This window comes from Piliocolobus tephrosceles, chromosome 3 (genome assembly GCF_002776525.5).
Source record: "Piliocolobus tephrosceles isolate RC106 chromosome 3, ASM277652v3, whole genome shotgun sequence".
Lineage (NCBI taxonomy): Eukaryota > Metazoa > Chordata > Mammalia > Primates > Cercopithecidae > Piliocolobus > Piliocolobus tephrosceles.
The window spans coordinates 111,036,121-111,049,957 of record NC_045436.1 but is presented as its reverse complement, the minus strand read 5'-3'; the positions used below and the strand labels follow the sequence as shown (position 1 = coordinate 111,049,957).

General features: G+C 37.1%; 1 protein-coding gene across 2 annotated transcripts in view; it reads left to right on the top strand.

Annotated features, from left to right (window-relative positions):
* FRAS1 (Fraser extracellular matrix complex subunit 1) overlaps nucleotides 1-13,837 on the top strand; it is a 452,974-nt gene that overhangs the window by 294,765 nt on the left and 144,372 nt on the right. For both annotated transcript variants that reach the window (XM_023222483.3, XM_023222482.2), the window contains exon 30: nucleotides 8,291-8,444. In XM_023222483.3, coding sequence (XP_023078251.2) covers nucleotides 8,291-8,444 — 154 coding nt within the window. The remainder of the gene's footprint in view (nucleotides 1-8,290; nucleotides 8,445-13,837) is intronic.

Below are 13,837 nucleotides of genomic sequence, written 5' to 3'. Positions count from 1 at the left end.
TTCTTCCTTTTTTTTTTTTTAAAAAAAAAAACCCTCCTTTATTGAAGAATGATTGACATGTAAAAAGCGCTACATATTTAATATATACAATTTTAATTTGAGGATAAGTATATAGGCATGAAACCACCACTATCCAGGTCTTAATCATATTCCTAACCTCATAAAATTTTCTCCTGCCTTGTTTACGAATTTTATGTATTTATTATTTTTTGTGGTAACATAAGCTGTACTATCTTAGTACATTTTAAATATACTATGTAGTATTGCTAGTCATAGGCACTATGCTATATTGTAGGTCTTCAGGACTTACTTATCCTTCGTGTATCTACTGCAGGTTTTTCTTCATGATTACCACAAGGGTTACATAAAATATCTTATAATAGTCTATTTTAACTGAAACTTTGTACTTTTTGACCAACCATCTCCCCATTTCCCCTTTCCCCCAGCCCCTTGCAACTGCCATTCTACTGTCTGCTTTATGAGTTTGACTATTTCAGATTCCACATACAAGCAAGATCATGTAGTTATTGTCTTTCTGTGTCTAGCTTATTTCACCTAGCATAATGTCTTCCAGTTTCTTCCATATTGTTGCAAATAGCAAGATTTCCTTCATTTTTAAGGCTGAATAATATTCCACTATATATTCATTTATCCATTGATTGACGTTTAGGTCGATTCTGTATCATGTCTATTGTGAATAATACTACAATGAACGTGGAACTGCAGATATCTTTTCAACATACTGATTTCATTTCCTTTGGATGTATATCCAGAAGTGAGATTGCAGATCATGTGATAGTTTGTTCTTAAGTTTTTGAGAAGCCTGCATAGTAGCTGTACCAATTTACTTTCCTCCCACCAATGCACCAAGATTCCCTTTTCTCCAAATCTTTTCTCCAAAGATTGTTTTCTTTATACCTTTATAAAAATAGCCATCTGGCAAGTGTGAGGTAGTTTTGCTTTGCCTTTTTCTCATGATTATTTATGCTTTTCATACACCTGTTAGGCATGTATATGCCTTCTTTGGAGAAATACCTATTTAGGTTTTTTGCCTATTTTTAGGTTATTTGAATTTTTTGCTTTTGAGTTGTAGGAGTTTCTTATATAGTGTGGATATTAACCCCTTATGAGATATTGGTTTTGCAATTATTTTATCCCATTCCATAGGTTGCCTTTTCATTTTGTTGATTGTTTTCCTTGCTGTGCAGAGGCTTTTTAGTTTGACATAATCCTGCTTGTTTATTTTTGCTTTTATTTCCCGTGATTTCAGTGCCATATCCAAAAAATAGCTGCCAAGACCTGTATCAAGGAGCTTTTCCCCTATGTTTTCTTGTAGGTCTTTTACAGCTTCAGGTCTTCTGTTTAAGTCTTTAACCCATTTTGAGTTGATTTTTGTATATGATGTAATTTCATTCCTTTGCATGGGATATCCAGTTATCCCAACACTATTTATTGAAGAAACTATTCTTTTCTCCTTTCCTTATTTTATATTATTTGCACTCTTGTTGAAGAATAGTTGGTCATAAATGTGTGGATTTATTTCTGTGCTCCTTATTCTGTTCCACTGGTCTATGTATTTGTTCTTATTCCAGTACTATAATGTTTTAATTACTGTAACTTTGTAATGTAATTTGGAATTAGAGAGTGTGAGGCCACCAGCTTTGTTCTTGCCCAAGATCGCTTTGGCTATTTGGGCACTTTTGTGGTTCCATATGAATTTTAGGATTTGTTTTTCTGTTTCTATGTAAAATGCCATTGGAATTTTGACAGGGATGGCATTAAATCTGTAGATTGCTTTGGCTAGTATGGACATTTTAATAATATTAATTCTTCCAAATTATAAACATGGGCTATATTTGCATTTATTTGTGTTTTATGCAATTTCTTTCACAAATATTTTATAGCTTTCAATGGCATATCTTTCACCTTCTTGGTTAAATTTATTTCTAATTATTTTATTGTTTTGATGCTATTATAAATAAGACTGTTTTCTTTAATTTCTTTTTCAAAGAGTTTATTGCTAGTATATGAAGACACAACTGATTTTGCATGTTGGTTTTATTTTACTGAATTTGTTTATCAGTCCTAACGGTCTTTTGGTGGAATCTTTAGGGTTTTCTACATATAACATCATGGTGTCTGTAAATACAGACAATTTAACTTTTTCCTTTCCAATTTGGATACATTTTGTTTCTTTCTCTTTCCTAATTGCTCTGGATGGGATGGCCAAAGGAGATACTTGATATGATTTCAGTCTTCTTCAGCTTGTTAAGACATGTTTTGTGGCTTAACGTTTGTTCTAACCTGGAAAATGTTCCATATGTGCTTGAGAAGAATATGAATTCTGCTGCTATTATATGTAATATTCTATATATGTCTGTTAGGTCTGTTCCATAGTGTTATTCAAGTCCTCTGTTTCTTTATTGATTTTCTATCTGGATGATCTCCCTGTTGTTGAAAGTGGGGTATTGAAGTCCTCTACCATTATTTCATTGCTCTTTATTTCTCCCTTCAGTTCTGTTAACATTTGCTTGATTTATCTAGGTGTGCTAATGTTATGTGCATGTATATTTACAATTATTATATCTGCTAGGTGGATTGACCTCTTTGTCATTATATAATACCTTCTTTGTCTCTTGTGATGTTTTTTGACTTCAAAGCTATTTTGCCTGATATAACTATAAGCATCTCTGTTCTCTTTTGGTTTTTATTTGCGTGGTATATATTTTTCCATCATTTCGCTTTCAGCCTATATGTATCCCTAAAGCTAAAGTGATTTCTTTATAGGCAGTTTATAGTTGGATCACACTTTCTGTCCATTCGGCTGCTCTTATGTTTTTTGATTGGAGAATTTAATCCATTTACATTTAATTTTTGATAGGTGAGGACTTACCTATTGCCATTTTGTTGTTTTCAGACTTTTTGTAGTTCCTCTCTTCCTTTTTGTCTATCTTGCTGTTTGCCTTTGTGATTTGATGATTTTTTTTTTTGTAGTGGTGTGTTTTATTTATTTCTCTTTATCTTTTGTGTGTCTACTGCAGGTTTTTTCTTCATGATTACGATGAGGATTACATAAAGTATCTTACAGTAGTCTATTTTAAGATGATTAACTTATGTCCAACTGCATACAAAACTGTTTACTTCTCCCTGACCCTCACCATTTTATGTTACTGGTGTCACAATTTTTATCTTCTTATATCATATATTCATTTAAAAAACTTGTAGTTATAGTAACTTTTAATACATTTTCTTCTAACTTTTATACTAGAGTTAAAACTGACTTACATATCACCATTACAGTATTATTCTCACTTTGATTATATTCTTAGCTTTTCCAGTGAGTTTTATAATTTTATGTGTTTTCATGTTGCTAATTTGTGTCCTTTCATTTCAACTTGAAGAATTTCCTTTAGCATTTCTGGTAAGACAGGACTTTAGTGGTAACAAACTCCGTCAGCATTTCTCTGGAAAAGGCTTTCTCTCTCCTTCATTTCTGAATGACAGCTTTGCCTGGTAAATTATTCTTGATTGGCAGTTTTTTTATTTAAGTGTTTTGAATATATCATCTCATTCTGTCAGAAAACAACAAGGTTTCTGATGAGTAATCCACTGATAGTCTTATAAGACTCCCTTGTATGTGACAAGCCACTCTTCTCTTGTGGTTTTCAAAATTCTTTGTGATTAACTTTTGAGAATTTGATTATAATGTGTCTCGATAATGACTTCTTTATGTTCAATCTATTTTGGAGTTCTCTGGGCTTCATGGATCTAGATGTTTCTTTCTCTTTACAGATTTGGAAAGTTTTCTGTTACTATTTCTTTAAACAAGCTTTTTGCCCTTTGCTCTTTCTCTGCTTCATTTGGAATTTCCATAATAGGTTATATTGGTTTATTTGATGGTGTCCCATAAGTTCTGTAAGCTTTGTTCATTCTTTTTTATTTTTGTTGTTATTATTCCTCTGACTGGATAGTTTCAAATGATCTGTTTTTGTGTTCATGGATTCATTCTTCTTTTTGATGGAGTTTGCTGTTGAAGCGTTCTATTAAATTTTTCAGTTCAATCATTGTATTCTTCAGCTCTGGAATTTGATTTATTCTTTTTATGATTTCTATCTTTTGTTAAACCTTTAATTTTGTTTATGTGTTGCTTTCTTGACTTTGTTTAGTCATCTACTTTTCTTTAAGATTGTTGTGCTTCTTTAAGATGTCCACTGTGCTTCTTTAAGATGATTATTTTGAATTATTTGTCAGGCAGTTCATAAATCTTCATTTCTTTGGGGTCAGCCAATGGAGCTTTATTTTGTTCCTTTGGTGGTATCATGATTTCTTAGTTTCCTTTTTATGTTTCTTGAAGACTTGCATCACAGTGTTTGCATTTGAAAAAGTGGTTACCTACTCCAGTCTTTACTCTCTGGCTTCAGGAGAGAAAGACCTTTACTAGTCAACCAAACTAAAGATTTGAAGACTTTCTCAAACTTTTTCTCTGGATGTGCCTGTTTCACTCCTCTTCTTCCCCCTTCAGGGGAAGTCTTATGATTCTGTGCCTTCTCTTGATCCTGCACCATCAAGCAGGGTGCTGAGAGCCTTTATTTATTTTCCTCATGTCAGTTCCCTGAAGTAATCAAGGTTGCATACCTTCTACCCAATTCAGCAGAGTCAGGTAACTGTTGATGTATGTGTTTGCTGTCTGCATGGGCTCATGTGCAACATCTGAAGATCCTGAGTGTACTCTCTTCAGGGGAGTGTGGGGTGTTGGCTATGGGAGGGGGGTGCATGGATTAGTGGGGTACTTGTTAGCTAGTTTGTGTATCTGCAGGTGAGGTATCTTACAGGGTTTGTGAGCATGGCTCTTGGTGGAGCCCATTAGCCAGTTAGCATGATCTGCAACTGTTTGTTGAGATCTACATAGTGGTTACTGTAAGCCTCTGCTTCTCTTCCCTGTTCCTTACCGTCCTTAGACAGCTGAGGAGACATATGAATCCCCTCAATGTTCTGGATGGGGTGAGACAGAAGTAGATCTCTTAGGCAGCATCCCACAAGGCTGGGGAAGCTGAGCACTCACTTCAATCTTACTTTCCTCTGTAGGAGAAATTGTGGACTGAAGTGGTCTCTCTTGGCCTTGAGTTGTGCCTACTTGGAGGAGAGTTTTGGGGTAAAATGAAACTGTATTTCTTACCCTCTTCAATGTATCTATTGTTTATTTTTTTCTTTTACTCCATTGGGATACTAGAAACTTTCAGCTAGACCCCAGGCTCCTATGAAGGTATTGTCATCTGCAGATGGTTGTGAAAATTAGTGTTCTGTGCAGGTTTTAGAGCTGGAACCTCTTGTTCTGCCATCTTGCTGATTTCCAAGAATTATACTTCCTTTTCTTAGTGTTATCTGTTTCTCCTTATATACTGCAAAAAAACCATTCAGAAATGGAGGCATATGTATTACCCTTTTATAGACATAAATATTCTAAAGGCTCAGCTGTGAACCTTCAGGAGAACCACTCTAGAACCATTGTGATCTCTACCTTGGACCATGCTTTTCATGCCTTAGTATTTCTACACAGCTTCTGGGGATCTTTTCAAAGTACAGATTCTGATTCAGAAAGTCTGTGGTGGGACCTGAGATTCTGAACATCTTAATGAGCTTCCAGGTGCTGCTAGTCTCTGCACACTGAGTCACAAGGTGTATTGTCTAAAAAGTTACTCTCACACAGGAATTATAGAGAATTGTGTTGATAAGTATAGCCAAGGTGGAGATATAGTGGGCAAGCCATCTGGGAACGTGCATTCACGTCACACTGCTTATTTGCTTAGAATCTGAAAAAACCACATTGCCTACTCAGTCTAATAATGTGGTTGTTGGCAATGTGACTGATCTGCATAACCAAAATCATAGTTCAGTAGACTGCTGCTATTAGAAAGATTTCTAACAATTAAGAAACCTGGGCCGGGCACAGTGGCTCACGCCTGTAATCCCAACACTTTGGGAGGCTGAGGCAGGCAGATCACGAGGTCAGGAGTTCAAGACCAGTCTGGCCAACATGGTGAAACCCCGTCTCTATTAAAAATATAAAAATTAGCCAGGCATGGTAGTGGGCGCCTATAAGCCCAGCTACTCAGGTGGCTGAGGCAGGGGAATCGCTTGAACCTGGGAGGCAGAGGTTGTGGTGAGCCAAGATCATGCAATTGTAATTGCACTGGGCAACAAGAACAAAACTCCGTCTCAAAAAAAACCTGGGCCCAAGTATATCATGGTATATAAGACTGCTGGAGTTAATACAGCCTTTTCCCTCAGAATTCTGGTAATTATATACAAAGTTTTTTATATGTTTTTGTTTTCTAAATAATATGCTATATCAATTGAGAAAGGAGAATATTCTCTGGGATTTTGCCCCGAGCACCAATCAGGATAGAAAGTACCTTTGTTACTGTTCTCGTGGGCAATGTTTGACTCAGCTTCCTGGTGTATATATGATGACAGTAGCCATCACTGACTCCTGAGAGGTGAGATGCTCAAGGACCAAGTGAGCAAAAGAAAAGATGCTGTTTTCTCTTCAGAGTATTCTTCTCCTGGGAGTGGTGTTTGCTCTGTTCCATTTACTGGCATATTTGAAAGTAATAATAATATAGAAAACCATCCCTTCTAAAATGCCCTATGTTAAAATATCAGACTTGTTAATTTTTGAAGTGTGAAAACAAATTGAAAACTGAACAATGGCAGCCTCCCTAGTCTCATTCTGTGGAAAATGTCAATTATGAGGCTTTGGAAGAGGGTGTGTGCCTTGCAAAGCAGGAATGGCAGCACTTTTAATGATATTAGCTTTAGTAATTAAAATGATTGGCTTCTCAGGAGTGCTGAATAGCTGATTCCTTCCAGCCAGCTACTCCTAACTGTTGTTGCTTCACTTTCAATCGGCCATCAGGTCCTGTCAGTTCTGCTTCTGTGGTGCTTCTAGAATCTATTTCTGTCTACAATGAATTTACCATTGGATTTACCACTGCAATTACCCTCTCACAGGCCCTCATTTTCTCTCCCCTGAGCCATTAAATGGCATCTTCCGCTCTGGATTTATCTCAGTGCTAGTCACTTCCATCTCCTGCCATTGGAGGCTGGCTTTCTAAAACCTAGATCTGGTCATCCCATTTTCTTCCCTGGAGACTCGTGTTGACTTTCCAGTGCCTATGAGATGAATTGAGACTTTTAGTGTAGCTTCTATCTTCTACTAACCTTCCATAAGACAGTGTCACTTTTTACACACTACCCCACCTGGCTCCTTGAGCCCTGCTGGCACCAGACACTTGGGCATTTTATGAAATATACAGTGCATTGTCTCACATCTTTGGTTTCGCTTAAGCTGGGCCCTCTGTCTGGAATATGTTTCACCATGTCTCTACTTAGAAATCCAATTTTTTTGTTATTCGAAATGAAATTATTTTTCTTAGGAAAATCTTCCTGAGGCTTCCTTCCTCTATTCTCCCACAGCTCCCTGCTCAAGCTTCTTATAGAGCATTAATCATGAAGCATCTTAATTATTTATGTGTCTGTCTCTCCCACTAGACTGTAAGTTCTGACACTGAGGTTTTGCTTCAGACGTGTTGTATATATCAGGCCTGTAGCAATGGAGTTGGCATATAATAGGTGCTTAATGAATAATTCTTTTTTTTTTTTTTTTTTTTTTTTTGAGACAGAGTCTCCCTCTGTTGCCCAGGCTGGAGTGCAGTGGCGTGGTCTCGGCTCACTGCAACCTCCACTTCCCAGGTTCATGCCATTCTCCTGCCTCAGCCTCCCGAGTAGCTGGGACTACAGGCACCCGCCACCACATCCGGCTAATGTTTTGTATTTTTAGTAGAGACAGAGTTTCACCATGTTAGCCAGGATGGTCTTGATCTCCTGACCTCGTGATCCGCCCTCCTCGGTCTCCCAAAGTGCTGGGATTACAGGCGTGAGCCACTGTGCCTGGCTGAATAATTCTTAAATATGGGTGGGTGGAGAAGATAGAAAGACAGGTAAATGGACAGATGAAAGAAAGAAATGGAGAGACTTAGTCTTTCTAAATAAGTTGTTTGTTTATGATAAACTAAAAGAAAAAGCGGATATATACACATGTAAATATATAGATAAATATGCATATGTCTACACATAATATGAAGTCTATAGAGTGACTCTGAAGTTGTGAATCTCTCTCTCTCTTACTTGATGATCTTTAACAACAACAGAGCTGGATAACTTATGTGTTTAAGGATTGATATATTCTTATTTTGCTTGGACCTAATTCTGCATTTTATTTTTATTTCAGAATGATAGAGGTCTTCAGCTTGTGGTTAATTCAATGGTGTGGGTTCCAGAAGGGGGCATGCTGCAGATCACCAACAGAATCTTACAGGCTGAGGCTCCTGGTGCCAGTGCTGAAGAAATTGTCTACAAGATTACACAAGACTACCCCCAATTTGGTAACTATTTTTTCCTTTGGCATGGTTTTATTGTGCATTCAGCAGTCTAGGATTTGCTACTGTAGAGTGACATGAGGCAAGATTGCAATTCCAATGAACTAAGCTTTCTAATACCTTACAAATGCCCTTTAAAAACAGAATAATCATGATAGCTATCACACAACACGTTTACTAGGTAGTGTACTAAATTTTACAAGCACATTATATATAACACCTACAATTTAAGTTTTAAAACAACTTCATTTTGCAGATGAAAATACTGGGTAAAGTAGCTTGCTGCAAGTCACTTAGCTAATATATGTCAGTTTAATTTCAAAGGTCAGGCTCTCAAACTCTGCCTTATATGCCTTCTAGAATATCACTAGAGTTCTTCCTGATAAGACTTAAAAAAAATTACATGGAAACATTTTTCAGTGTTCTGCAGTGTTACTTCTACTTCCAGCAAGATAGTCAAATATGAAAACCTGAGAAATTTACCATTATCATCATCTAGAAATGGTGGATAAAATTGGCTGGGTGCAGTGGCTCATGCCTGTAATCCCAGCACTTTGGGAGGCCAAGGCGGGCGGATCATGAGGTCAGGAGATCGAGACCATCCTCAAACCATCCTGGCTAACACGGTGAAACCCCGTATCTACTAAAAATACAAAAAATTAGCCGGGCGTAGTGGCGGGTGCCTGTAGTCCCAGCCACTCAGGAGGTGAGGCTGAGGCTGAGGCTGAGGCAGAAGAATGGTGTGAACCTGGGAGGCAGAGCTTGCAGTGAGCCGAGATTGCGTCACTGCACTCCAGCCTAGGTGAATGAGCGAGACTCTGTCTCAAAAAAACAAAAAAACAAAAAAGAAAAGAAGTGCTGGTTAAAATTTAACAGGAATTATAAGGTGTTCATAGCTGACTTCCCAAGGATAGAGAGAAATCGTCAGGTGCCAGCAACAAAGAAGGCACTGAAGGCCAGTTATTGCAAGAGCTAATAGCATAGCTTCTCCAAAAGAGGTTGGGCATGTCTCAATAACCCAGGGGCTTGGGACTTAATGTCCATGCAGAGACAGAACATTGGAATCAAGATGCTGCATAAAGCCAGGACTCAGGAAGGACATGCCTTCAATTAAAAGGACAGAGTAGAAACAAGAAGCTCATCAGCACAGAGAGATGGCAGAGAAATCTGCCTCTTTCTTGGAGTCAGAGTAGGAAAAAAAGCCTGGTGAAAATTCAGAACTTTAGGCCTATTTTTCCGGTAAATCTCAGGTTAAATTAGACCACGTGTCTTGTCTATGAAACCTGAAGCTGAGGTACTTTATGAAAATTAATCTCAGGCCGATGATACGTCTTGGGTTCTTTATTGAAACTGGTAGAAACTACTACAGAAGGCCCACTCTCTGCTAAGCTACACAGGATTCTCAGAAGAAACCACTGAAGCTCAGAATTTAAAATTATGGAATATGGGAAGTAACAACCTGTAGTACCATAACCAAAACGAGAAAGAAGATTAAAACCCCAAGAATTTCAAATAAAGTAACAGTCTTACAAAAACTATGAAATAAGCAGATTTGAAATGATTTAAAGACATAAAAGAAGGAATTGAAACAGTGTGGAAATAACATGATACGAAAGTAAAGGAACAGGTAGATTTTTTAAAAATAACTACATTGATCATGTGAAAATGAAAATTATCGCCATTAAAAGTAAAAACTCACTTGGCATATTAAATAGCAGAGGAAGAATAATCTGTTTTTAATCTGGGCTGTCAGATTTTTTAAATTACATATTTTCTGTAGGGGGGAAAAAAGTTAACTTTTATTTCATTTAAAAGTAATTCTGCCGGGCGCGGTGGCTCACGCCTGTAATCCCAGCACTTTGGGAGGCCGAGGTGGGTGGATTACGAGGTCAGGAGATCGAGACCATCCTGGCTAACACTGTGAAACCCCGTCTCTACTAAAAATGCAAAAAATTAGCCGAGCGTGGCTGCGGGCGCCTGTAGTCCCAGCTACTTGGGAGGCTGAGGCAGGAGAATGGCGTGAACCCAGGACGTGGAGCTTGCAGTGAGCCGAGATCGTGCCACTGTACTCCAGCCTGGGTGACAGAACGAGACTCTGTCTCAAAAAAAAAAAAAAAAAAAAAAAAGTAATTCTGATGTCCACAAAGACATTGAAAAGCCATCTAATCGAGAAAATGGGTGTTATAATTATAAAACGATCAGTTTAGCTGAGATGTCATTTATTATAGCAATGTAACCTTGGAAAAGGCAGGTATAAGGTCTTGTACCGTAGGTTTGAGAAGTTAGGCTAAATCATTAAAAAATTTTCAAAAAACACTTACACTAAAAAGTTGCAAAAATAATACAAAAGCTCTTGAGTACCCTTTACTTATCTTCCCCTAATGTTAATGTCTTGTAACTATAGAACAATTATTGAAACCAGGAAATTAACACTAATACGATACTATTAATCAATTCACAGGCCTTATTCAAATTTTGCCAGTTTTCCCACCAATGCCCTTTACACAATCCAGGATCTCAAATTACACTCATTTGCCGTGTCTCCTTGGTCTCCTCCAGTCTGCGACACACACTTCCTCCGTCTTTGTCTTTTATGACACTGACTCTTTTGAAGAGTGCTGGTTAGATATTTGTAGACTATCACTGAATTTGTGTTAGTCTGAGGATGATTTCTCGTGATTGGGTTAAGGTTGTGCTTTTCCCCCTTTCTCAGTCCACCATCAGGAGGTACATAATCTCACTATGTTTTATGACAGGTGATGTTAACTTTGATCACTTGGTTAAAGTGGCGTCTATCAGATTTTTCCATTCTACAGTTACTATTTTTCCATTTGTAATTAGTAAGTTTCCTGTTCTCATCATACTTTCAACTACTGATTATAAGCCAGGTATTTTTAAAGTCCTTTTCATCTCTAAAAATCTATGACTCTTTTGACGTATTAAATTCTCTACCTTTATCTTCATCAGTAAAAAACAAAAAATTAAGCCCCCAAATTCACTAGAATAAACACAATATTCCATTAAGTCTTAAACAAAACAATGCTGAATTACATGGTTTTTAAGCAGATAAAAGTTTGCCATTTTAGTTTGATAAATATCACGTAGGCTTTATTGTGATGCTTTCCTGCTGTAACTCTTTTAATTAACTTCTTCCTATGAACATGATCGTTCCGTGTATCCAGAGCTCCCTATTAATAATAATCAAATCATGTTACCTAGAAACCATTCAAGAGTGAAATTGGTGGTGGGAACTAGAAGTCCACTTAACACAACTCTGCTTACATCTATCAGTCCCAATTATGTAAATTTGTGGAGACTTTACCTCGTACTTCCTCATCACTTAAGAAAGTTCAAGCTGGACTTTGGGCTTTTTGTGAAGAGCTGACGCCTCGAAACAGAACCAAATGTAAATTGTTTGTATGTTATGTGCACTAAGGACCTGAGTTCAACCACTTGCAGACTCACCACCATTTTCAGATACAGATGTTCCTCAACTTACACCCTGTTAAACTCATCGTAAGTTGAAAATATCGTTAATTGAAAATACATTTAATACACCTAACCTACCGAACATCATAGCTTAGCCTAGCCTACCTTAAATGTGACCAGAATATTTACATTAGCCTAGAGTTGGGTAAATAATCTAACATAAAGCATGTTTTATAATTGTTTAATATCTCATGTAACTTATTAACTACTGTACTGAAAGTGAAAAACAATAGTTTTGCCCATTGTAACTTCAAAAACTTATAAGTCAAACTACTGAAACTCAGGGAGTATCTGTATAAATTTAGACAACTTGATTAATACTTGTATCTATAGCTGCTTACTTAGATTTGAAAGTAGATATAATGAGATGATTTTAATGAAGTAACTTGAGAATCATTTGAAGGAGAACCTGATTTAACCCGATTTAACCTAACACATTGGCAATTCCAAATTATTTATCATAATGTAAGATGCGTTAATATGAATGATCTCAATCTCAAAATGATTCATGGAGATTCAAATGATATTCCAATTCTTAATACCTACTAAATCTTCCCTTCAAAATTATTGGTTAAAATATAGACTCCAGTATAAAGGAAATCCCCAATAGAGATCATTTTCTGTTTTTTAAACTTGGATTTTCATATGTTTAAAGTATTATCTCTTTGTAGTCATATTATGATTAAAGCATAGGTGAGGTACTACAGAAAAAAAAATGGTTAGCTCTCACCCCTCTGCAGAGAATCCCACAATAGGCTGATATTTCTCCTTGTCCACTCATGGACTTGTCACAAAGGCACCTGTGTTCAGCATGTCCAGTACTGAACCCTTCGTCTTCCCTTCAACCTCCTCCACCTTCTGTATGATTGATGGCCAGTAGTGGCATGCAGTCACCCAGCCCAATAGGTGATTCTCGTTGAGGCCTTCCTCTGTCATCCTTTGCAGGAACATTTGTCAAGTTCCATTGCTCCCACTTCCTCAGTAACTCTTGCATCTATGTTTCTTTCCAGTCTAACCTCTGTTGTCTTAGTTCAGGTTCTCATCTCTCCTCTGGATTTGGCAGTAGTCTTGTAATTGGTTAAATCATCTATATAAATGTTAGCTACTGTTGTTACCACTTTTATAGAATAAAGTCCAGCCCCTTTAACAGGACTGTCAACTCTTATAGGCTTTCTATATTCTGACCATATGTTGTGTGTTCTAAATCGATTCATGTCATTCACCTACTGGAAAACTCACAGTGACTCCCAGTTGCTTATGGGGCTAATCTTTGGGGTAGGAGCTGCATCTTGCCTAGCTTTGAATCCCTCCATTCCTGAAGGGCCTATCACAGTCATTAGTACTTAGTGGGTACTCAATGACTATTTATTGAGTTAAAATGAATGAGATTAGCAAATACCTTACGATTCCTGTTAATCTGTATGACATGAAAGTGATTTTTTTACATAAAAATTTAGGTTTGTCAAATATACAAGAAAAAAACAAACAACCCCATCAAAAAGTTGGGGAAAGGATATGAACAGACATTTCTCAAAAGAAGACATTCATACAGCCAACAGACACATGAAAAAATGCTCATCATCACTCGCCATCAGAGAAATGCAAATCAAAAACACAATGAGATACCATCTCACACCAGTTAGAATGGCAATCATTAAAAAATCAGGAAACAACAGGTGTTGGAGAGGATGTGGAGAAATAGGAACACTTTTACACTGTTGGTGGGATTGTAAACTAGTTCAACCATTATGGAAAACAGTATGGCAATTCCTCAAAGATCTAGAACTAGATGTACCATATGACCCAGCCATCCCACTACTGGGTATATACCCAAAGGATTATAAATTATGCTACTACAAAGACACATGCACACGTATGTTTATTGCGGCACTATTCACAGTAGCAAAGAC